Raw genomic sequence first — 26,675 nt, forward strand, 5'->3', positions numbered from 1 at the left:
GAGAACGGCTTCGCCGATTCACACAATTTATGGATGATTTATTTTGTTCATACCCCGATGAACGTAAAAGAAATAACAGACACTCCTTAAATAATAATAATAATAATGATATATAAATATATATAGAGTGATGACGGCTGTGTACAGGACGTTCCTACACAGGTCCGTCTAGTATTTTATATACATAGATATGGTGGAAAACACATTAACAGTAAAGAAAATAAATATATTTTGTATAATACGCAATGCGTTCATGTTGACACTGTATAAAAACGTGTGTATGGGTAAACAGAACGGCACCTACCTTCAAACCCCCCCCCCCCCTCAAATCCCCCTTTTTTATATTCCCACTTTATGGATATACATGTAACAGCATAAAATCTTCTCTTTTTTTTAACTTTTCCCAATTAGATAGACACTAAGAAAAATGCAACAAAACACCTTCTGATATATATATATATATATATCAGTCATACCTGTCCTAGCGGCCACCTGTACTAAGCGGTCACCTGCCTTAAGCGGCCACTTTTTTCTTCCCAAACGATTTATAATGTAAATGCACCTGTAATAAGCGGTCACCTGTCTAACGTGGCCAGCGGCCACCTAAATCGGATCCCAAATCGCTAAAATACCTGCATTAAGCGGCCACAGTAAAGTTTTACTCTTATATAAAAGGGATATTTTAACAACAGCGATAAGGTGCAGCAAATAACCGATATTCACACCTTCAGGAATACTAGTACCCATTCAGTCCCGACATCTCCACTGTGTATCAATTAAGGAAGTATGAATCTGACATGCATCTAATTGCCTCTGGGCAGGCTACGCTTGACATTTGTAGATTCACTTACTATAACAATACATCGCATGAAGTCGGAATTAAATGGAAAAAGAAAACAAACTTGTGGAGAACGGTTAGTTTAATATATTCTATTTGCATTATTTCTGAAGGAGACAACATGTCAAAAGTTGATTTATAGTCAACTATGAAGCACAAATCCGTTAATTAGCAGTACAGACTGTAAAACAAGAAACAACAACAAATGTTTTATATATGTGGCAACCTGTACTCAGCGGCCAACCTGTCTTAAACGGCCACGTTTATCTACTCCCTTGTGTGGCCACTTAAGACAGGTTTGACTATATATATATATATATATATATATATATATGTATGTATATATATATAATGTGTGTGTATATATTTTCTCTCTCTCTCTCTCTCTCTCTCTCTCTCTCTCTCTCTCTCTCTCTCTCTCTCTCTCTCTCTCTCTCTCTCTCTCTCTCTCTCTCACACACACAAATATATATATATCGATCGATGCCATAACCTATGGAATCTGTCAAATGTTTTGTTTATACTTTTTACGAGATAGTCTTTTAATCTGGCGTTATCAAAACCCTCGGGTACGAGTCGCAGAAACTTTGTCCAAGTTGTTGCACTGCTTTTTAATTTGAACCATTCTGCTGTAAATTTCAGTGGACCGTTTTCTACGGCCATTATACCATCTAATTTGAAATAAGTACATGTTAGTTGCCAAAGTTTAAAAGTCTCCTACAAAGCTACCCAAATCGCCCATAACAACCTGTCTGTCACGCCCCCCAATTTGTAAATAGACTAGTTTCAGTCTATTTTGTCAAGGGATGTTACTCTTCACGCGCATGCGCAATAGGAATGCGAAATACCTCTATTGACTTTGTTCTAGGTTCAAGCATAGTCATATATTCAACAAATGGACATTCAAGCCCATGAAATCCTACTCATTTACTTATAACATGACATTTTGTATAAATGTTTGTATTATCTTGATTGACCTATATTGTTTTATTAGTCCCCTATCAGTCCAATTGTAGGAGACTATAGGCTTTTGTCTGTCAATTCATATGTTCGTATTTCACCCGAATAGTTTTCCAGACTATTTTTTCTCAATGCCTCAATAGTGAGCTGAAATTTTGTGTGTAGCTTTATCATGTACATTAGAGGTCAAGTGATTCATGCATTTTCAAAAGAGTTATATCCCTTCAACTTCTTTGACCCAGTAGGGGACATGTATTGCTGTAGCACTACTTTCAGAATGTTTGTTTGTTTAATTGTACATGTACTTGGTCCAATTTTAAAATGTACAACACATTAAGATAAAAAGACCGATCTTTGTAAATATTTTGCATGTTGAATATATCTGTGTTGTAGAACTCTAGTGCTAGACCTTGATAGAGCAGACCGTTTGTCGGAAATGGAGCCGGTTATCCACAGTGGGCAGTTGACTGAGTCAGGCATGGATTCTCCAACAGTCAACAAGTAAGACATAATATTAACTTGTGCTAACAATTACTTCCCAGTTAAATCTTGCACTTTTCATATTTACAGATTTAGTATCAGCTTTGTGGTATTTTCAAACATCTGGAACCTTCTTTTAGTCACCACTTATGTGTGATTATGATGTCTTGATCAATATTCTGGGTAGACACAATTGAGTGATGGATATTAAGACAATTATTCCAGTCCACTGATGTTTCAAGTCTTTTATGTTGAAATGTTGTAGTTATGTCATTAAAACCCCTCTTTGTTACATGTCTTTGAATTGATATCATTATTAATTTTAATATAACTTTCTGTGGGCCGGGCTTACCCCCTTTCCCTTTCCCTTGCCTCGGGGGACTAAGTAATTTTATTAGTAAAATATATATTTATTTTTTAGACCTCCCCATTTAAAACCGCGTCAATTAAATTTTTAATAGAAGTAGATTAGGGTTATTGATTTTTTGGGGACGCAGTCAAAAATTTTAATTGATATGTAGTAATATTAATTATTTTGGTTTTAAAATTCAAAAAGTTTTAAATTGTTATGTTAGTTAGGTTTTTCCTGCCCCGAGTCAGACCACCGATCTTATCGGAGGCTGGACTCGGGATAGGCGTGCCCGAAACCATAGAGGTATATGGGCACGTTAAAAACATATCTAAGTTCTAAGTTTGAATTTATGAACAATGAATAAACACATACTAATTGTCATGTCATATCATTTATTTTCAGTAATGCCAATCTTGATGACACCATTGCCATGCTAAATGCCAAAAACAAAGCAGATTCTTTGGATACAAGTCCGAATAAAAATCAGTCGAATCAAGATGATGGTGATTCTGAGAGGTTGACAGAACAACAGAATGTAAGTTTGTATGTCTTTTATGTTATATCAAGCACAGTACAAATGATTGTTAGGCTTCTAATTCAGATAGATATTGTGTGTGAACGTATGGTGATTTTTAAAATATATTTTAAGAATGTTCATAAAAGATCATTTATTTATCTCTGAAAACATTTATGACTTTGCATATTAAATTGAACAAAATAACAAATATTATTATTAATAATGCATTAGTCTATCTTTTGAACATTATCAGCAATATACATGATGTAAAGTTTTAAAGTTTTAATTTGTATGGGTGGCATAATACATATTTAAAACATGTAGTAGTTTGATTGACACATAACCAAACAAACTGAAGTAATGATTGAAAAGTAAAAAATTTTTACAACTAAATAACTTTCTTGTTTATTAGTAAAATATTTAATACTAAAGAAATATCAACCTATCAAACTTTACTTTTCTGACCATCATTTCCGTTACCACAAAACAGTTCTTAAAATGTTCCATTAGTAATGCCATATCCTTCATATTACTTAAGACAAGGATTTTTTTTATTCTTAATAGTGCTAAGTAAAATATATATACAGACATCCAATTAAAATTTAAGGATTGAAATTGTATTATAGAAGAAGAAAAAAACCCCGTTATAGTGGGATATGAAAGTATCCACATCTAAACCTCACAATACACTTCTTGATACATGCAGTGTTTGTAAGTTGGTGTCTAAATTGGGTCTTTTCCATTAGCAACAATATTTATCAAATTATTCAAATTTTATGTATGTAAAGTTTCTTTTGGATGTCAGTATATATGTTACATTTTAATGAAAAATAGTTAACTGAATCATGATTAATATGGGTTTTCTTTTTAATGTTTAGATGGTTACGGTACACCCTCACCCGACGGGTATTGAGCTGACTCGGACTGGCTACTACACGGTTCCCAGCCTCGATGAACTCACTGAAATGATGGACGAGAATGGAGATTGCCTCGTTGATGACTTCACAATAGGCCGGATAGGATACGGCAGTGTGTTTTTCCCTGGCACAACCAATGTTGTTGATCTCAATCTCGATGAAATAGGTAAGAATAATGCACATTGTTGTAGTATTTTATTAAGTAAAATCAATGGTTGACAAGTGTTGTTTATTAGAGATATATACTTCAGTGTGTTAGATAAGTGTGCCATTTTACTAGGATGTTGAAAAATGAGTAGCATTGTCAATTGTTTTTATGAAAGCTGTAAAGAAAATAAAGGGCATAATCACTGAAAATAAAGTAATGCATTTCAGAAATTTTGTATGTATACTGTCAACTTTAATTTAACATGTTTTAATAATAAATAAATGATTTGAATGTTTGACTATTGTACCGGCCTCGGTGGCGTCGTGGCAGGCCATCGGTCTACAGGTTGGTAGGTACTGGGTTCGGATCCCAGTCGAGGCATGGGATTTTTAATCGAGATACCGACTCCAAACCCTGAGTGAGTGCTCTGCAAGGCTCAATGGGTAGGTGTAAACCACTTGCACCGACCAGTGATCCATAACTGGTTCAACAAAGGCCATGGTTTGTGCTATCCTGCCTGTGGGAAGCGCAAATAAAAGATCCCTTGCTGCCTGTCGTAAAAAGAGTAGCCTATGTGGCGACAGCGGGTTTCCTCTAAAAACAGTGTCAGAATGACCATATGTTTGACGTCCAATAGCCGATGATAAGATAAAAAATCAATGTGCTCTAGCGGCGTCGTTAAATAAAACAAACTTTACTTTGTTTGACTATTGTTGTTTATTTCAGTTCATTTCCGAAGAAAGGAAGTGATAGTTTATCCTGATGATAATAACAAGCCACCGCTTGGTGAGGGCTTAAATAAGAAAGCTGAAGTAACTCTCGACTGTGTGTGGCCAGTGGATAAATCAAACAGATCACCAATTAAGGTAATTAGTTTACATCTGTTTGGGAATTATTGATTGCTTTAACATAACTATTTGATAGAAAGCACTCTGACATTTAGCTTTTTCTCCCCATTTTTTTTTATTTTTTATTTTTTGTTTGTTCTAGTTTCATGTTGTTTACTTCTCATTTTTAGAACTTAATGTTTAAAATTATGCAACAAAAAAAATGTACGGCTTAATTTATGGCCATATGTCTAGTATTTACAACTGTTGTTCCCAATCACAATGTTTTGCTGTCCACAATTTTTGTGTGGACACAAACTACAATTCATATCCCAATATTTTGGATTTTTAAGTTTGGTAAAACAGTCAAATTTATTATCAAATTTGCCGTCACAATCCACTATCATCAAATTAGTTTTCTCAATCCTCTATCATCAAATTAGCTGTCACAATCCTCTATCATCAAATTAGCTGTCACAATCGTCTAGCATCAAATTAGCTGTCATAATCCTTGTCAAATTAGCTGTTCTGCCATTGTTGTCAAGTGAAAATACTTGCCAAAAAACACTTATTCAACTCAAAATTTACCAGGCATTTCTCAAACAAAAACCAAAAAGTAGGTTGACCTTTTTTTTTTTGTTAAAACTATTTCTGGCTGTTTTCTTATTATTGCTGCTCATTGCCATGTACAACATGGCAGAAAATATAACTAGTGAATTGCGATATACAGTGTCAACATACATGACGTCAGGATAGATATCTTGTCTTCAGTATCCTAAAGGTTAATACAAAAGAGAAGATATGTTTGATTCTTTCATAAAATTATTATTTATGTACTTTTAACTACTTTTAAAATTAGAATGTTGGTGCTTTAGATTAAAATGGATATATATATTTTTTTGTAATTTTAATAGCACACTTGTTTCATTTTAAACCAATAAGTTTTATTTGACAATAGTTGGTGCTTATATTTTGTGTAGTCGTATTGTTGAACAGCCTCATAAAAAACATTAAAATACAGATGGTCTTGTTTTATAACCTATTGTGGCCAAGTATTTAGTTTTTGTAATAAATAAAACCTTAGTTTACATTTGTTATTTCAGAATGCAGATCGTCTCATTGCGATGAATTATCAGGAAAAGATTGAAGAAATTACTGCAAAGATTGGAGCCAAATTCATAGACTACAGGCCTGAAACAGGATCTTGGGTCTTTGAGGTACAGTTTAGTTTCTGTGCATTAATTGACCTATATTTTGTTTAGAAAATGTTAATGACAGAGACTGCTTAATTTGTTGCTTGTGTGTGTGTCTATGTATCTGTGTTACAGTTCATTTACAAGAGATAAACTGAGATAAACTGACAGAAACAGTTTCTTTTGTCATATGCGCGCGTGTGTGTGTGTGTGTGTGTATTAAGCTTCATTAACAAGAGAAAAACTGACAGAAAATATAATTTACGTGTGTGTCTGTGAATGTTATTCATTAATAACCGTCAAATTGTCTATAAAATTTTATTAACATAGCAGTGTGCGATTTTGGTTTAAAAAATTTAAGAGTCATAAGGACTTCCTGGTTGTAAATCTTGAAATCCCGCCACCAACCCAGCGAGCCCTACCACGTGTGCAGTAGAACAGATAATACACTAAATGTTTTGCATAAAACCATGTATGCTGACTATCATTTTGAAGAATCAATGTAATTTGTACAAATAAGTTTAAGAGTCATGTGGGCTCGTATGCTAGCCAAGCTAGAGAGTCCTACACGATTTTTGCAAGCCTCAGAATCGCACACTGGATAGTCATGCTTGATTTAATTAATAAATGATTTACTGTTGTCGTTTTTTCTCCAGGTAAAGCACTTTTCCAAATATGGACTGGTGGACGACTCGGATGACGAAGATCCTACGGAGAAGGAAAAGAAACGCCTTAAACTTTCGGCAGAGCAACAGTTGAAAATTCAGGTCAGTAGCCTGTGAGAATGAGGGCAGATACGTAATGAAATCATACAGCCAATGAAAGTTGTGCTTGTGCCAATAGCTTCAAGAGGTCTGCTTGATATGGATTTATCAGTGGTACTCTGTTAAGGAAGTGGGAACTAGTGAACTTGTTGTGTAGACTAATTTTGGCACCAACAAAAATCTGCCCTGGAATAAGAGGGAGCCATCAGACCTGTTGGTGGTTGACTCGTTATATTCAAGGGAACAGTGATGGATGTGGTGGTGTTTCTGTGAGGTGTTTCTGGGAATTGAGATCGATGTTTCTGGGAATGGAGGTGCTTAGGTTTGGAATTAACAATATACACTTTACAGTACTTTCATTGATCCTGTGGATGTACAAACTATTTATAGTTCTAATACCAGGTGAAGGAATCTGTAAAAGATGTTCATGCATGTATTTCTATGCAAAGTCTGACTTTAGACTATAAACATGTAAAAATGTTGATGTGATGTTGTTGTGGGGTACAGTTGTATATATTAATTGTGGTTCAGCAATGATAGTAAAGGTTTTAGCTTTACTAAAAACGGAGGATTACCACTAAATAAAAGAAACTGTGGAAACTGAAGTTTTCTAATGAATGTTCTGACTCGACTCTGAAAGACGAGTTACATTTTTTATGTGGGTTTTTTTTTTTAATATATACTTAATTGCTTTAAAAAGTAATGTATTAGTAAACGTTTATATCACTCCGTTGTGATGTTGTTGGTTTTTATTTGTATGACTATGCTTCTGGCAGCAAATTTATTATATTTTCTTCTCTTTCTTTTTTTTTCTCTTTTTGTTTTATAACTTAAACTTAATGCGAGTAATAACTTAGGAAGTTGTTTTGATATACAAGTGAAACAAGCAGTTTGAGAGTACTACTAAAGCAATACATGTCCCTAACAATGTTTTGTATCTCCTAAATTCAAGGACCATAACTCTGAAAAGTGGGTAAATCAACCATGAATCTTCATCTTGATCTGTAAAGCTATATACAAATGATAAAGCTATATACAATTTGATATTTCAAGGCATTGCAAAAATCAGAAAAACTAATTTTTACATCTTGTAAGTTCAGGGGCCATAACTGCGTTGAAAATGTCTTAAAACCTGAAAACAAATATCCGAAAAATGTGGGACGGACGGACGGACAGACAGACAGACAGGCGGACATAAGGATGGAGATGAAACCTATAGTCCCCTCCAGTTGGACTGGTAGAGGACTAATAACACTGTTTTTTTTATTAACTTAACCAGTTTATATTAATAAATAATGTATTTGTTGTTCTGTCATTTAAAATCTGCTATATAAAGTCTAGTAATTTATTTTTAAAAAAGGATGATGATCACTCTTTATTATTAATATTTTAAGGATAATGTCCATTTTTTATTCAGATATTAAAAAAAAAAAAAGTAAAAATAAGTGGCTTTAATCAATTAATTGGTGGTTTCAAATTGTGACAAATGCTTTGTTATATTACAATTCATAAAATAACAATAAGTGCCCAAGGGTGTCATGTTATTATTTACCAAAAAATATAGGTGTTACAGTGAAATTGAATAATTGACATACGGATATATTATTCTTTATGCAATATTTGCTGTTATAAGCATGTATGATGTTGATATACTTTATTGTCTTTACAAAGGATTTAATTTTAATTTTATCAATAGTTGTTTTTATTTAAATTTTTCTCCTCCATACGCACATATTAATTTATTTGTGTGTTTAATTGTGTGTGTGATTAACAAACTGTGATATCATTTAACAAATTGAATTATTAAGAGAGACTTGCAGTGTTGTAAATGGTAGTTTGTCAATTGAGGCCATGGGACCAAATGTACTTTCTCAATTGGCCAAATGTTCTTTAGCTGCAGTATGATGCCGCCCTATTACATATTTGGAATCAAGATCATGGTTTTTAGACTGAATCTTTTACTGAATTTTTAATACAAGTCTAATGATTTTTTTTTCATCCCTCTTAGCACACTGCTCAGTAACCATATTTTTTTGCGACTTTATTTTTTTTTTTTTTAAATTGCTGAATTTTCTTATTGTGAGATAAATAGCCTGTTCAAAGATAGATTCTGTTCAATCACTCAATTTCAGAAGGGAAAGTTGATTCCATTGAAATTATCTGTTATTTTTCTAGGTCAAAATTGTTCTTAGTTTAAAAACTTGCAGCAAAGGTTTCTGGTTTAACAGCTACAAAGATATTTCACTTTCATGTCAGGTTTTTTTTTTAATGCTGTAGTTGATGAACTAAAAAGATTTCTCACAGCTTGTAAAGAGTCGATGAGGGGTTAGGAAAAAAATGTTGATGACAACCACAAATGTAACATGTTGAGGAAACTTAATTTGCTAGGATTGTGTTTGGTTACACTTGTTTACAGTGTCATGCTGACTCCAGGAGTGCAGAAAGTACTCCCCTGCTCGCCAAATGTGATTAAAAATTCTGACGGACAAGTTAAAAAAAATGCAACTGTTAGTCTGACGGGCGATCTGTCTTTTTCTGTCTGAGTCACTGTAATTTTATTTATTTATTATTATTATTTTATTTTGTTTGCTTCGAATCAAATCGTGACTTCGCATTGGTCATGCCAAAAGTCCAAACCATTCAAACTAACGGTTCAGAATGATGATGAAATACACAACAATACATGTTGACAGCAGACTTTTGATTTCTGAACTATGCAAGTGCAACACTTTGGAAACCGAGCCGGTCAAAGGTCATACTACGAGTACTTCATAGAAATGGCTTGTTTACCTTCAAATTATGTTGCCGGTGTGTTCTGATAGATTGTTCTGTTAAATACCATTTGGGATGTCACTTGTATTTTGTAAATCTATATGAAAGAAATGTGAAAAACAGTTTTTACCAGAATATTTCATAATTTATTGAACTGTCAGTCAAGGTCTGATGGACTAGTAGAAATTTTGGCGGGCAAGTCAATTTTAATTGGTTCTGTTCTGGCTGACTAGTGAAATATTTTCTATTTCTGCATCCCCGCTGCCTCCATCCTTATTGTCACTTTAGATTCTAGAAGGACATCAACTTGTGGTAATAATTAAATTTTGGTTACATTCATTACAACATAATGTTATCCCATTGGTCCAGACGTAGCAACGGGAGTTTGTTCATTTCTCGATAAACATAACAATTATGTTGTCAGGGAATGTCATGTCTGATGACGTCATTTTATATGGTCAAGTTGTCTTATTGGGCGTTATTGTTTATTGACCAAAATAATTCAAAATAAAGTATGAAATTTTAGTGTGAAGGATTCTGTTATTTCTTTTAAGTTCATCTGGGTATGAACAAAACAAATCATCTGCAAACTTATTTGAGAATTGCTTGTACCAATTCACACATTTGACAGATGACCTTTTTGTTCATACCCCGATAAACGTAAAAGAAATAACAGACAATCCTTCAAACATTTTCCCCCCTCCCCCAGCATAATGTCCACCTGGATCCCCACCTTCCAGGGTTTTTTACTTTCTAGCAGTTGCACTCATGCTTTTAAGTTATCAACAATGTTAGATACATAGTGCCAATTTTAGGAAAGGAAATCATTGTACATTTAATTTAGATACATGAAAGTCTTAAGCATAGACATGATATGATGTGTGCACATGGCTAAGCACCTAGATTTATCATAAATCATTAAGTATATATACGTCTGTTTGTGGAAGTTACACATTATTAAGGGATAAATATGGTTTTGTAATTTCAGCTCATAATGTCGCAGTTAGTAATCAAGTTTCTTCTATTGAAATTAATTGTCCTGTTATTATGACCTATTGTTAAATTGTAGATATATGACTATGTATCAATATTAGAATTTATATAATATAATAAAGTGAAGGTTTTGAAGAAAATGTGTGTTTGTTAATTATTTTATTACTACAGCTATGAATTAATTTATCCATGTTTTGTTTTTTTGTGTTTTGTTTTGTGGATGCAATAAAATTAGATGGTTACTTTAGATTTATCTGACTGTTGATATAGTTGAAAGACCACCAAGAACATTATTCCTTCATTAATTTTTGCCAAGAAACTTGCTGCTTATAAATACTTAGATAACAAGCGTACCATGGTACATTGCCATGGTTACCATGCTAAACAGCCAGTCAAAATGCTTGATTTGCAAAAGGCATTGCACAATAGTTGCAAGTGTGCGTATAAATTAAAACTGGTTTCATATTTGGTTATGCAATAAAAATCTTCTAAATAAAATATCTGTCAGATGAAGGAGTGTCCAGTTTACTGAGGTTTTCATTGACACAAAAGCCTTGGTTTGATTCTGTTCTATTGTCCTATGTTGATTTAGCTAAAATGACAAAACTGTCGAAACTGCAACAAGTCAAATGTGAATAAATCTGTGCATTTGTGACCATGGAAATGCATCCTGTTTCTTGATAATGTCTATTTCCCTATTTAGAGTAACAATTCTTTGGATACTATACTGACAGCAAAAAGAAACGCAAGTTCAGTTTTGGTAATATAACTTTTTTTTATCCGTATACCAAATGTAGTAACATTTGACACATAGCTACCTCATTGTACTGTCAAAAGAATCTTTGGTTAAAATTGGGACAACTGTGAACATGTGCAAAGCTGCATGCTTTTTACCGACTTGTCAAGGTGTGCATCCGGGCTTCTGCCACATGTTATGAACTTGAACACCATACCAAATCGAAGTTTTGAACAGTACATATTGACTGCACAACATTTTATTTCAACACAATTGAAAAGCAAAATGCTGCAAATGTTACAAGTTGATAGTGGTAGGGCTGTTGCTCTAATTATGCAGGGGCAATCGCAACGTCGCATTGCCCAGCAAGTTGGGGTACACAAGTCAACAATAGCTCGTTTAGTTAGGTGTCTCAGAGCCACAGGAAGATTAGCTAACCATCCCAGGAGCGGACATTTGCATGTTATATTGCCACTTCAAGATAGAGGCATACGTCACACACCGATTTCAGCCGGCTATCAAGACGGCGAGTCAGGTTGTAGGCACTCATGATCGCCCAGTGTGTCCACGAACGGTTAGGAATCAGTTGCAGGAGTTCAACTTAAGGCCACGACATCCCTATGTTAGTCCACAACTTAACCCAGGCGACATCAATGCAAACGCCCTCTGTGATAACACAAGAAAACTTGTCAAAATTTATTCAGTAATGAAAACATGACCTAAAAATTCAAACAATGAAATAATCATCAATAAAACATTTGAAATATTTACCACCGAAAAAAAACTTGCATCTGTTTTTTCTGTCAGTATAGTTAACTTAAACCTCAATGAAACTACACAAGCAGTAAGTAAATTGGTGTTAGATATTATCCAATAATTGTCGACTCCCAACTTTAAAACTTTCACTATGGTTTAGTCAACTTTTGGATTGATATTTTCAGTTATAATGAAGTACTAATTGAACACTAAGCTTTAAAAATTGATATGAAAAAACCCCTCACTTAAAAACTAATTTTTTCACCAGATCGAGAATTGTATTCTTTCATTAAATGTCAACCCCTGCAATTATAATCGGCAGTGTTGTGGATATTGCTGTAGAGTTTTTCATTCTCTGCAGCATTTTTTTAGCCGTGGATTATATTGGATTTTTTTTTTCAAGGTGTATTTATTGTTAGAAATAAAATATACTTTGTGAACTGAAAACAGATTAAAAGTAAATATTAAAAAAGTAACTGCACTGTTATTACTACAGTTTCCGAATTTCAGCTCCCATCGTGCATGATTGCAAATACAACCAGCAAACATTTTGCTTACGTTTGTGAACTATTTGATTGGTTCCAGACGTGGTCATTTGGTTTACCGTAAAGTGCTTAAACCAGTCTAGCAGACATTTTTCAACTCAGTCTGGCTAAACTCAATCGAGCATTAAAGTGAGTTCCAACTAGGTCATTGCAGTCTGTTGACAGTTCATAGCACGTGCATTGCAGGGACCACTGGATTGCAAGGGGGTGACAGCTGATACAATGTTGAATCATGCCTATGGTGCGTTACAGGTGTTTTATTTTCAGTAAAATGTTCATCATACATGTCACTTGAAGTGTTATAGTAAGCCTGATGATAAAATATTTGTAGATAAACATATATAGAAAGAGATCATTCCGATAGTTTAATAAAAATTTCTCCGATATTTATATTGACAAAATATACTACCCTTTTCTATTGCAAAGTGGCCTAATAAAAAAAAAAACCCCCAAAAACCCACCTTACTGATTTACTTGAGTTTGAAAGGAGGGCATATTCGGTCTTGGTGACAGATTTTTTAACAGAAATTATGCTGTTATCAAAGAAAATTATTTAAAATCTATATCGCATTAAAAATATTCTGACATTTTGAACTGGCATATCAGTGTGGATTGACTGCTGTGTATGATAAATTGTCATCCCCTTACAAACCCATTGTTCTTGATGGTGCACGTGTCATTTGCATATTATCTGTTACGTCACTTTCTGTCAACGAATACCGTAACTGGTATAAATGAGTATTACCAGCATATTAGCAAACAACACAAATTCATCATTCAAATTTAGTTACAATCCAGAGTTGCAAACATATTAATGGTAAAATTGCGGTGGAAAATGCTGTGAACACTATTTTTCCACGTCAAATTGTTTGCTGTGGTCATTTTAATTGCAGGGGTTGAAATATCAGACAATAGGAACACTTTGAATTTGTTGGCCTTCAGATTAATGCTATGAGATTTGAGTGACTGACAGTGGCTGAGTTCTGCTTGGGCTTCGTGAAACTGGTGGGGCAAAAAGTGGTTGCAACAGATCACTAGAAATTAAGGCTGCCTATTATTCTAGATTATGGTAGCTCCACTCCCATGGCTAGTGATGTTCAGTGTTGGGCTAGTAAAGAACTACTATTGCCATGCCCCACTGCTAGTAAAATTTGTTTTGTCAAATTTTATAGTTAAGTCTATTTTGTAAATATGAATATCCTGCCCCCACCACAACCCCCCAATGTTAGTGTTTCTAAGCTCTATCTCCCTCTTTAGGTGACATATCTGATTATTACTATTATTCAGTAAAATTGTTTAACTTAAAGTAAAGTAGGCCTAGTGAATTTTTAATTGTGGCTAGTAAAGTTTTTAATCACTGATCCCATGGCTAGTGGATTTGATAAATATTCTAAAAGCCCTGGGGCCTAATTCACAAAGGTCTCTTGGGTTCTGCTAGACAACAAAGCATCCTCTTTGCAAGTCTTTTAGCATTGCACTGTGAGATGGGTCTAATTCACAAAGGTCTCTTGGGTTCTGCTAGACAACAAAGCATCCTCTTTGCAAGTCTTTTAGCATTGCACTGTGAGATGGGTCTAATTCACAAAGGTCTCTTGGGTTCTGCTAGACAACAAAGCATCCTCTTTGCAAGTCTTTTAGCATTGCACTGTGAGATGGGTCTAATTCACAAAGGTCTCTTGGGTTCTGCTAGACAACAAAGCATCCTCTTTGCAAGTCTTTTAGCATTGCACTGTGAGATGGGTCTAATTCACAAAGGTCTCTTGGGTTCTGCTAGACAACAAAGCATCCTCTTTGCAAGTCTTTTAGCATTGTACTGTGAGATGGGTCTAATTCACAAAGGTCTCTTGGGTTCTGCTAGACAACAAAGCATCCTCTTTGCAAGTCTTTTAGCATTGCACTGTGAGATGGGTCTAATTCACAAAGGTCTCTTGGGTTCTGCTAGACAACAAAGCATCCTCTTTGCAAGTCTTTTAGCATTGCACTGTGAGATGGGTCTAATTCACAAAGGTCTCTTGGGTTCTGCTAGACAACAAAGCATCCTCTTTGCAAGTCTTTTAGCATTGCACTGTGAGATGGGTCTAATTCACAAAGGTCTCTTGGGTTCTGCTAGACAACAAAGCATCCTCTTTGCAAGTCTTTTAGCATTGCACTGTGAGATGGGTCTAATTCACAAAGGTCTCTTGGGTTCTGCTAGACAACAAAGTATCCTCTTTGCAAGTCTTTTAGCATTGCACTGTGAGATCACAAAGTTGCGAGAGTTTAGTGAATTAGGCCCCTGATTATTAGTATTAATAGGTAGTCTCCATTTCAAGTGATGTTAACAGATATAGGGATTACTTTTCTGATAGAGTTGATGGCATCAGCATCAACTTTACATTTAACTCTTACAAACTTTTAAATCCTAGACCGATGAAACATGTTTTATAGTTGCACCTGTGAATGTTTAATTCCATGCATGTTAAAACATTTTTGTATTATTTTAATTTTTAATTAGAATACTTTAGTGTTAGCTTGATGTAAAGTGTTCACATTTAGATCCATTTCTTACAAAGATATCAAGATCAATGAGATTGGGCGTATAGTTGCATCTATGAATGTACATCTCATGTTAAACAAATTAAATAAATTAAAACTTTTTTTGTAAGATAATTGTAATTTACGTGTTTTAATGTTGTTGTTTTTTTAACATGCATTGAGATGAACAAGTGTGGATGCTACTGTGAACGACTGTTTTTACAAACTGCGCATAAAAATAGAATGTATTTGTTATTTTCAAAACAGTTTCCTTTTTTTTTTTTATGTCAAGCAAAACTGTTCTTGTTGAAGGTTTTTTTTTTTTGTTGAAGGTTTTTTTTTTTAAATTCAAGCTGGTATAGAGAATATGTGCATTCAGGATTATTTAAAATCAGCTTTCCTATTATTTCAGGTGAATTTTTATATATTTGAAAAAACTAAATTGTTTACTGACAAAATAATATAATTGCTCGATAAAAATGTCAAAAAACAGGTATGCAGAACATATATTGTCATTTCAGCACTGAAACACCATTACTTCACACTTAAACTAACAGAATTACTAAGTTGTTTTGTTGTTGCAAATGTAGCGAGTGTCTTTTATATTTTCTTGTGAAGATTTTTTTTTTTTTTTTTAAATTAACATTAGCAAAACTATTTTTACAGAAATTAAAAATTCAGCAGCAAGAATTGCTCAAACAGCAGCAGCAACAAGGTGCGGCTGGGTTAGCTGAAGAAAAAAGCTTATCTCAGCTGGACATGGAAGAGCAACAGATGGCTGCGGCTAAAGGCTTCGCTCATCTCGAGAAAGATATCGGTGATTATGACGATGATGCCGACATGCAGGATTATTCAGGTAACTGTTAAATAAAAAGAGGGCAGTCATAGAGAAATACAGTCCATCTTTGTTATTTCGATGATAAAGGGACCATGTCAAAAAGCTTGAGATATGGATGGTTTGAGACAAATATAATTTTTAACAGAGTTATGTTCCTTGAATTGTCAGAATGCTTGTTGGATTCCCAGTCTGGAGCTCGACGTGGTAAGACTTGTTTGTTTTCACTTGTGCATATTGCATGTGCTTTCATGTGCTCGACTTAGGAATCCCCTATTTTGTTCGGTTTTTGTCAGCAAAATGGATTTTTCTACTGGTATGTATGCGGCCATTGGAACTGATTGAACGCTGGAATGCTTCTCGTTTTGACAGCCTGCGCCACCAGGTTGGATTCTTTTTCAGCGAGATTCCTTGTCTCCACGTCATTTCTCCGGCTGACTTATGTCGACTGTTTTTTTCTGTGACTTGTATGGCGGTCATTCTGTATGGTTGTTCGTGTCTGAACCTGTCCTAGCAGCACTGGAAGATTGACCTAAACATAAGAAGAAATAGGAAGCGGGGTCTGCCCCTACTACTCTTTTCTAGATTTTACTTTGTTTTATATTGATACTATCTCGTATTCTCCGGAGTTGGACCCATCTACACCACTATACCAACTCATGACGACTCGAATATACCCTAGTCTGATAGTCTCTCTCGTTCAGATGGATCTGGCTTCTCAAGATGTGTATTTCAGCACAGGACTACACCTTTAACATCTAATGACTGTCAATCTATGGATTTTCTTGACCTCGTTAACGGTACACAGATGGATCTGGCTTCTCAAGATCTGTATTTCAGCACAGGACTACACCTTCAACGTCTAATGACTGTCAATCTATGGATTTTCTTGACGGGATGTAACCCATCTCGTCCCTACAAGCTGTGCACCCTTAACGAGGTCAAGAAAATCCATAGATGACAAGTCATTAGTCCTGTGCTGAAATACAGATCTTGTGAAGCCAGATCCACCTGAACGAGAGAGAGTATCAGACTAGTGTATATTCGAGTCATCATGAGTTGGTGTAGTGGTCATCTTGACAATGTAATTTTTATAATCATCGACGAATGAACAAACTCTGTTACTATGGCTGGACCAATGGGATGATGTTACTGGGTATATTGTAATGAATATCTATGATGAGTTACTACAAACATAAGAAATTAATTGAATATACAAATATTAATATTTTAAAGGGACATTCTCGAGTTTGCTGCATTGTAAGATGTTTCCGACTAATGAAATATTTCTACGATTAAACTTACTTATTAAATATATTTTCTTGTTTAGAATATTAGTGTCTGTATATTCAATGTGTTTCTGGTCGTTTTAATATTTGTAAGAAGCCTAAACTGGATTTTGTCATCAAATAATTTCGTACATGAAAAAATCTTTTTTAAGAAATAAAATGAAATTTAACCTAGTACAAATATTAGAACGATCAAAAACAAGTTTAATATACAGCCACTAATAATTTATGCAGAAAAATATATTTGATATGTAATTACAGTTGTCAAACAGTCTCTGTCAGTCAGTAACATCTGAAACATTGCAGCAACTCAGGAATGTCCCTTTAAGCAAGAAAATGTACGTACATACATGTATACTACTCAAAAGAATTTAAGGGTCAAAAATTTATAACCAAATAAGTTTCAGAGTGTATTAGATTGATGATGTAAACTACACCAAATTTTTTATTTATTGTTCCATATTTACAAAAAACCACAAATAAACGTCACTGTATACAAGAAAGTCACATGACATGCTGTCAAAGTTGAAGGTTGTCAAACATGGATTTTACACATTAGAACATTCGTTTAATAGTGTGTGAATCCACCCCTGGCGCGAATACACTCGACACATCGTTGCCTCATGCTGTTGATCAGACGTCTGAAGAACTCTTGGGGAATGGCCTGCCACTCTGCCATAAGAAGTTGACCCAGATCATGAAGGTTGGCCGGAGGGGCATGGTTATCCCGAACTCTCCTGCCTAATTCGTCCCAGGCGTTCTCTATTGGGGCCAAGTCAGGCGAATATGCTGGCCAATCCATCCTGGCGATACCTTGTTGTCTGAGAAAGTCCGTTACCACCCTGGCGCGGTGGGGTCTGGCATTGTCATCCTGCAGAACTGCCCCGCCGCCAATCTGCTGAAGGCCTGGGAGAACCAACGGCCGGATAATCTCATTCAGATAGCGGATTCCATTCAGATTGCCATCCACCACATAGAGGGGGGTCCTGTGGTGGATAGAGATGCCGCCCCACACCATGACGCTACCACCACCGAACCGGTGACGTTGTCTAACGTTAACGTCAGCGAAGCGCTCCCCAGGACGTCTGTAGACACGAACCCGACCGTCGTTGAACTGGAGACTAAACCTGGACTCATCAGTGAACATCACTCGACCCCACTGAACACGTTGCCACCGCAGATGAAGCGTGCACCAGTGACGTCTGGCCGTTCTGTGACGTGGTAGGAGTGGTGGTCGAACAGCCTGGCGATGCAGCGTAGATTATTGGCTCTCGGACGATTGCGTATGGTTTAATCAGACACTCGAGTTCCAGTCGCAGTCCGCAGATTGTCACGTAATCGGCGTGCAGTGGTTGTGCGTTGACGTAGAGCCATATTGGTGATGTAGCGGTCCTCTCTATTTGTAGTGCTTCGGGGTCTTCCCGAACGTGGACGATTTCGAACAGAATTCGTTGCTTGGTACCGTTGCCACAGTCGGCCAACGACACTCTGACTGACACCAAGTCTCAGAGCAACATTTCTTTGCGTATTGCCATCCTGAAGCCAAGCAATAGCCCTTCCTCGATCTTCGATAGTCAGTTGAAGTCGCACCATTGTCGAATTTGGAGTGTGCACCGTTCATGAACGGAAGCTCCAATTATACGGAAATTCAGCACTGGGAACATGGAATACACGTGCAAAGCGTGCAAATGAAGCGCTTTGTGAAAAAGCAAGTTATGGGCACTTAGCAGACCTTTCGCTTTCGCCCTAATTTACGTGCAAATGTAAGCATGTTTTCGCCATTAGAACTAGTCGACAGTGTCAATGACAGTGGATTTTAATTCATTTATGGGTTGCTTAGACCCACTTTCGTCAAAATGGAACAATACCATGCGTGACATATAATTGACATTCAGAAAATAATGTCGAAAATATCGTCTGACCCTTAAATTCTTTTGAGTAGTATATATTGTACTTTTAATATTTAAAAAAGGCCATATTGATTACAAACTTGGGATACTATAGTCACTTCAGTTATTTAAAAGTACTGACTTTTATTTATTTTTGTTTGTTTGTGTTCTAGTTTACTACAAATGTAATTCTAGAACATGATCGATGCATTCTGTTTGTGATTAAAATTATTAAATGTGATTGTTTCTCACCATAGTATAAAATTGGTGTCAGTAGCATTAGTTTCTGGAATGGCACTTACACTCACTGTGACTTACTGTGATTTACTGTGATTTTGATTTCTAGATGAATTTGAAGAAGAAGAAGACACTGAGAAACTTCTGGCCTCATCGCACCGAATTGCAAAAAGCATGGAGGTAAATGCCCACAGCATGCAGGTGATGAAGGCATCGTTCTTTGGAGAAGATGAACTTGAGGAAGAACACAAAGGTAGTGATTGATTTCCTTATGTTATTGCTCTATAGCATTTTTATTTCCTTATTTCGTATTGATGACAGGATTTGTCATTGTCAAAAAACAAGAACAATATGGACTTTGTGGTGTGCACACTAAAAACATTAATCTTTTAAATTAAAAATGTCTATGAAATATACTGTTAAATATTAGGCAAAAAAGAAAAGAAAAGTCTCTGGTCAAAAATAATGCAGCAATGCAGCTTTTTTTAAGCATGGATTACACAGAAAAGATAGATATATTTAGGTTTTTTTACCTCCTCTTCGTCTGCCTTGGTTTGTCCGCAATGGCCATGATGCACCCTCCTTTGTCTTGGTACCCTGACTATTTTCCGTGCCCACTCCTTTGCCTTGGTACCCTAACTATTTTCCGTGCCCACTCTTTTGCCATGGTACCCTAACTATTTTCCGTGTCCACTCCTTTGCCTTGGTACCCTAACTATTTTCCGTGCCCACTCCTTTGCCTTGGTATCCTAACTATTTTTTGTGCCCACTCCTTTGCCTTGGTACCCTAACTATTTTCCGTGCCCACTCCTTTGCCTTGGTACCCTAAATATTTTCCTTTACATTTTCCATATACCCAAGGCAATTTTTATGACTTAGACTTTGGCCGAATGTTTTTAAAACAAGCCATGCTACTCATTCAGAACAACATTCAGGACCTGTTTTGGAGAGAAATTAAATACCGCTAATGGTCCAAGCCAGCATATAAACCTTGCTTTGATGGACTATTTTAATAGGTTTAAGAGAAAGAAATTTAGTTTTTATTTGCTAGCTGGGACCAGTGGGCCTTTTTGTAAATGATGAGCAAAGCTTATTAAGTTATTATTTATTTTGAACATCATTAAGTTCTTTAAGCATATTTAAGTACATATTCAACATGGTGAAGGTAGCATTATCAATGCAATATCCTGGACAAAATTCATTTCATACTGTGGGAAATATATATATATTTTTTTTAAAGTTGATACGCAGGGGTTAAAATCGATACGTGCGCTGACCAGAAATTGATTTTGTTTGGCCTTAATAAGCAATTTGTAATTCATAGTTTTTTTTCACTTTCACCTTTTATTATTACCAAGTTAACAATCTGTCATGGAAAAGTATCTCAAGATGCTTCTTAACTAGAAAATATTGAAGCAAAATACCATCTTCCAAAGTTTGGATACCTTTGTTGTGTTTCCAAAATCAGCTGTATTTTAATATAAATCTTGAAAGACTGTGAGCATAAAAGTATGAGCTTTTGGTTGTGTTTCGTACTCTAAATGTATGTGTAAACCTACAACACATATTTTGTATTTCTAAATATAATATTGTATATTGTTCTTGTGTTTTTAAATATTGCAAAGACAACTGTAAATTGTTTAAAATTTATATTTTAGATAAACTGAGCTCATTTGCCGGTAGTCTGCTCAAAGAGAAATCTGTTCCCAGTTTGTTCAGTCCAGCTTTGAAGTCAAAGTACATGTCTCCATTAAAGCTTTCTCAGTCGCCAGTGCCTCGTGAAATGCAGCAGGTGCAACCAGGTAAACAAAAGAGGAAATAATATACATAAATAATTTTATACTATACATACCATAGTTTTCGGCATTTAAGTCGCTACTTTTTTTACTGTGAATTGCAAGGTGCGGTTTATAAAATGGTGCGCTTTATTTATGAATTGTACGGTAACCGCTGTGCATATAAACCAGAACTCTTATTTTTATTTTTTCATTCTCATAATAATAATATAGCATACCAAATGACTGGGACTGAAGTATTACAATGGAATGGCTCTTTATTAATAGTCTAGTCAGGCTAGAAACAATACATCACTTGTGTATTGTTATACTTACAGTTTCAAAAATGGACTCGTCCGCGAACTTTCTTAGTTTGATTTCTGTAACATTTATTGTTAGTAGTGCATCAGATGTGTTTGTCAGATGTTCTAAAATGAAGTAACTTTCCTCGTATTATACAAAGTAGTGTTGTTATACTGTGTAGTAAACACACCCAACTTGCATGTTTGATATTGCAGATAAAAAGCCAGTGGCACAATGCCACATGATACAGTTACAATGTCATGGCCATTTATGGCCAATTGCAAAAGCCGGACCTTAACAAGGACATCAAAACAGTTTCTTGATATCTTTAATGCCCCTGTTTCTAACCTGTTTGTAATGTTTTTAATTAATATATCAAAATTTAAGTTTAGTACGAAGCTTGCGAATTAAAATCACGTAATCGGAGTACCTTTAATGTTTGTATTAAATGTCGACATTTCCAATCTAATTAGCCCGCTAATTTATACAGCACATAACGTTGTTGTAATGTATTTTGTTATATTACATGTAATTATACATATATAATTCTCGGCAAATATATATATATATATATATTAAAGGCCGTCTTTTAAAAGTTATAAAACAATGTCGAAACTGTAAACGATCGATAGGATTGTGCTTAGTTTCGGTTTACTGCCACATATCCAGCTTCACCCGACCTCGTTTGAATATGTAATTTTTGCACACGGCACGCTAGTTAGGTTACAGAGAAACGCATGTTTTGCAATCGAGTGAGTAGATCTACTATAGTAGTGTCGGAAATAGAATAAAACTGATTTTCGTCAATTATGTCTTTCATATTAAACTGACATGTAAATATTTTGTAAATATCTATTTAATGATACTCTACCTAATTTAGCATTTACTTGTTTGGGCTCTCACTGATATACAAGGTGGTGTTTACTCTTGTAATTAAAAGAAAGATGTCAGTAAACAGGGTGATTTGTGCACTTTATTGGAACAGACTATAACACATTTTGATCGACATGTGTCAATTTCATTGCTGTTGCAATATGTGAGAGACTGTCTGATGACGGTTTGGGGGCGAGACGTAGCCCAGTGTTAAAGTGCTCGCTTGATGCGCGGTCGGTTTGGGATCGATCCCCGTCAGTGGGCCCATTGGGCTATTTTTCGCTCCAGCCAGTACATCACGACTGGTGTAACAAAGGCCTTGGTATGTGCTATCCTGTCTATGGGATGGTGCATATAAAAGATCCCTTGCTGCTAATCGAAAAGAGTAGCCCATTAAATGGCGACAGTGGGTTTTCTCTCTCAATATCTGTGTGGTCCTTAACCATATGTCCGACGTCATATAACCGTAAATAAAATGTGTTGAGTGCGTCGTGAAATAAACCATTTCCTTTGATGGAGGTTTACTTGTATCCCTTTTCAAAACAAAATATTTGTATACATTTCTAAGTAACATTTTAGCAAAACTGCTATGTATTAAAGGAGCTATCTCCAATTGCATAATGACAGCTATTGCAGATACATTTTTGTAAAATTCAATTTTGCTGTAAAATTTAAAGACTACACCTTCAACTATATGCCCATAATGATTCTAACAAAATAATTTTATCTACTAGTAGAAAATATATTTTTATTGGAGAATTTTTATCACAAACAGATGCTCACATATAACTATGATATAGCACCTTTAAGTGACTGCAAGATTGTGTAAATTTCTAATGTACTTTTATTGAATTTATATTCACTAAATATGCTGATAATAATTAATAATTTATGCTTCAATTCAAAATACTCAGTTAACTTGCAGTTTTAAATTAAAAGTTTGTTTCAGGGTAAATGAAACTGGCATATGTAGATCAAAATGTGTTATAGTCTGTTCCAATAAAGTGTACAAATCACCCTGTTTATTGACATCTTTCTTTTAATTTCAAGAGTAAACACCACCTTGTATATCAGTGAGAGCCCAAACAAGTAAATGCTAAATTAGGTAGAATATCATTAAATAGATATTTATAAAATATTTACCTGTTAGTTTAATATAAGAGAAACAATCGACGAAAATCAGTTTTATTCTATTTCCGACACTACTTTAGTAATTTTTACTTGTGCCCTTTTTTTTTTATTCTCACTTTGTAATCATACTGGGACAAATAAAATATTGTGTTTTTGTTTTTTTCTTTGCAGCTAATGCAAGATTACGAAATTAGCATTATCAAGTTCTTCATATTTTCGTAAAAATAGTGGGGTTTGTCAGAGGTGTTTTGTTTACGAAACTTTCCCATTAGGTGAAATGAAACTGAAAGCAACACAGTCAACAATTATTTATTGTTTAAATTTAAGGGAGAATGGATCTCTTTATTATTATTAAATACAAACAATAATTAACTGTCATTAAGATTGTGGCTTTATTTTAACTGCGGCTTATTTAAAGGTGCGGTTTATGTACGAACAAAGGTCAGAACTTGGTCTAAAAACAAGGGGTGCGGTTTAAACACCAGTGTGTGTAATAAGCCGGAAAATACGGTAGGTATAAATAATATGCATGGTTAAAAAGAAATTTTATATTATCATGTTAACAAATCATGTCACAAATTCACATGTCAGTTTTTAATAAATTTGAAAATCTTTTGTGATATCGTTTGAATGTTCAGCTCTTTAAAGGTTTATAATTATATTGTAAGAAATTTTAGTACATGACTATCATTTTATGGATGTTTTAATTTTATTTCTGTTGAATTGTAATATCATTTTTATTACAGGAATATTTTCCCAGAATATCATTGCTCCAGAAGCCCGACGGCCTGCTCAGAGCCTCGTCCACCCACCACACACCCAGCACCAACTGCTTGACAGTGGGATGAGTTGGATGGACATCCCTAAACGCATTGTAGGATCAAGAATCCGCCGTCACATTCCTCCAGTCAGTGAATCACTTATGTACAAGAGACAGAAGCTGGCTGCTGACGCTGGCTGTTTCATGGGACGGTCATTCAGAGTGGGTTGGGGGCCCGCATGGACACTGGTACACAGCGGGGTCTCTCTGTCTGCTCAGTCTTCGGGTACAGCCAAATATTGTCTTTCTTTTTTTCTTCTGTTTTTTTAAATCCTATTTGCTCCAGAAATATGCAAACATTGCTATCACTCTTGCTCCTCATCACTATCCACAGATTAGTTCAAGTTGTAGTCAACAGGGGTGGGAATTCTCCTCGGATTAGCTGTTTTCCTCATGGAACATTGCGTTTCCTCGTATTTTAATCGTCCTTTCCTCCAAAATGTGTCAGAGGGCACAGATATTAACCTAGGATTTCAAGAATTTCCGGGACCCCTCTAGATTTCCTCTTTTTTACAGTTCACCAATTCCTACCCCTGAGTCAAATATCAGGAGGTATACACATGTTTTCTTTTCCAATAAAGGCTATTTCAATTTTATCAAATGTATTGAAAATCCTGCATTAAAACAGCTTTTTGGCTAAAAGGAAAATGAACCAAGAGTTAACTCTCGTGAATAGTGATGTAGTTTGTATGATTTGTTTTCTTGAATAGTGACGTAATTTGTTTGATTTATATATAGTGTACATACTGTAAATATTAAAATGGTGTCATATGTAAGACATTCATAATTTTATTATAAAGTTAACCTTTAAGGCAGCAATCTTACTGCCTCGTCCTATAATGTTTCTTCGAAGAAAACGTTACACAACTGCATGTTTAAATAACTTGTTAAAAAATTCCAACAGAGCACATTAGCCTATTCCAGACTTGGTGAATGTTAGAATATAAACAATATGTGAATATTGATATTTCCGATAGCGATGTTCCAGCGATCGATTATAATCGTAAATTGATCGGTATGGATGTGCCGATGTGATGATCGATTATAAAAATTCACAATTGCTTATGTGGGAAAATGTTAACAGTGATTGTTCCTCCAGTTTAGATGATGAAATTGATGTTATAATATCTTGTAGTTGGTGTTTGTTTTCATGTATACATAAAGAAAAATTATATTAAATAATTATTAAAAGTAAGTTAGTGATTTGTAGGGTCTATTCTGCACCATGGTTATAATTCATATCGTTCTTGTATTCAATATAATTCTAACAGATTGTGTAATAGAAAATTGATCGGTTAATGCAAATCGATTATAATCGATTATAAAATTCCAACTGATTCTGCACACTAATTTCAGAGCAAGTTCAGCCAGCACCGTTTACACTGTTGCCGAGTATACAGGGAACCACACAGATTAGACCCAGAGGCAAGCTGTGGACAGTGTCCTTAGAGAAACTCAACGTAGCTGAATACCTATCGGGCAATGATAAAATGGTTGTGGTAGGAAACATGCTCTTTTTGTTGTCGTCAAAATAACCCACAAATTAATTTATAATATTATCAGAGTTCAACAAATGTATGATAAAGTCACTAGCCCTCATTGAAGCTTTGGCTAGTGCCCTATGCATTATAGTAATATAGGTGAATATTTCCATTAGCCCAGACAAAAAAAAACAACTAGCCAGGACCAAGGGCTAGTGGATTTGTAAAACCCTGCTATTATTTATTTACCAATTGTAATAATTATAGAACATTAAAAACATGTTATTAGTCTAACCTGATCAGATTGCCTCTTTAATTATTCAGGCTCTTATGACCATAGACTTATCAACTGAAAGTGCAACCAGTATTAACCATAGCATTGATTATAAAAAACAAAAATTCACAATTTAGAAAGCAATTTATTCTATCCGAGTAAGTATTTATATAACTTATTTCTGTTTTAAATCTCACTTAAACCCTTATTTATCACATTTGAACTCTACATGTCACAAGATCTTTTTATTTTCTTGAAATATTGTTGTCAAAGAAATTTGTTTTCCTTCTACAATTAGTTTCTGTGAAACCAAAACCCCAAACCTTTTTCATTTCAACTTATTTTCGTGCTTATATCCAACTAAGGTTCAATCACGCTGTCCTGGGCACACACCTTAACTATCTGGGCTGTCTGTCCAAGACAGTGGGTTAGTTGTTAGTTGGTTAGTGGTTAGTA

General features: G+C 35.0%; 1 protein-coding gene across 2 annotated transcripts in view; it reads left to right on the top strand.

The window, feature by feature from the left end:
* Positions 1-26,675, top strand: part of LOC121375686 (nuclear pore complex protein Nup98-Nup96-like) — a 67,297-nt gene that overhangs the window by 23,600 nt on the left and 17,022 nt on the right. For both annotated transcript variants that reach the window (XM_041503268.1, XM_041503269.1), the window contains exons 17-27: positions 2,192-2,299; positions 3,033-3,165; positions 4,026-4,230; positions 4,939-5,078; positions 6,143-6,256; positions 6,889-6,999; positions 15,979-16,168; positions 19,672-19,815; positions 21,221-21,364; positions 24,391-24,690; positions 25,821-25,963. In XM_041503268.1, coding sequence (XP_041359202.1) covers positions 2,192-2,299; positions 3,033-3,165; positions 4,026-4,230; positions 4,939-5,078; positions 6,143-6,256; positions 6,889-6,999; positions 15,979-16,168; positions 19,672-19,815; positions 21,221-21,364; positions 24,391-24,690; positions 25,821-25,963 — 1,732 coding nt within the window. The remainder of the gene's footprint in view (positions 1-2,191; positions 2,300-3,032; positions 3,166-4,025; positions 4,231-4,938; positions 5,079-6,142; positions 6,257-6,888; positions 7,000-15,978; positions 16,169-19,671; positions 19,816-21,220; positions 21,365-24,390; positions 24,691-25,820; positions 25,964-26,675) is intronic.

Source organism: Gigantopelta aegis, chromosome 6, assembly GCF_016097555.1.
Source record: "Gigantopelta aegis isolate Gae_Host chromosome 6, Gae_host_genome, whole genome shotgun sequence".
In the NCBI taxonomy this organism is placed as follows: Eukaryota; Metazoa; Mollusca; class Gastropoda; order Neomphalida; family Peltospiridae; genus Gigantopelta; species Gigantopelta aegis.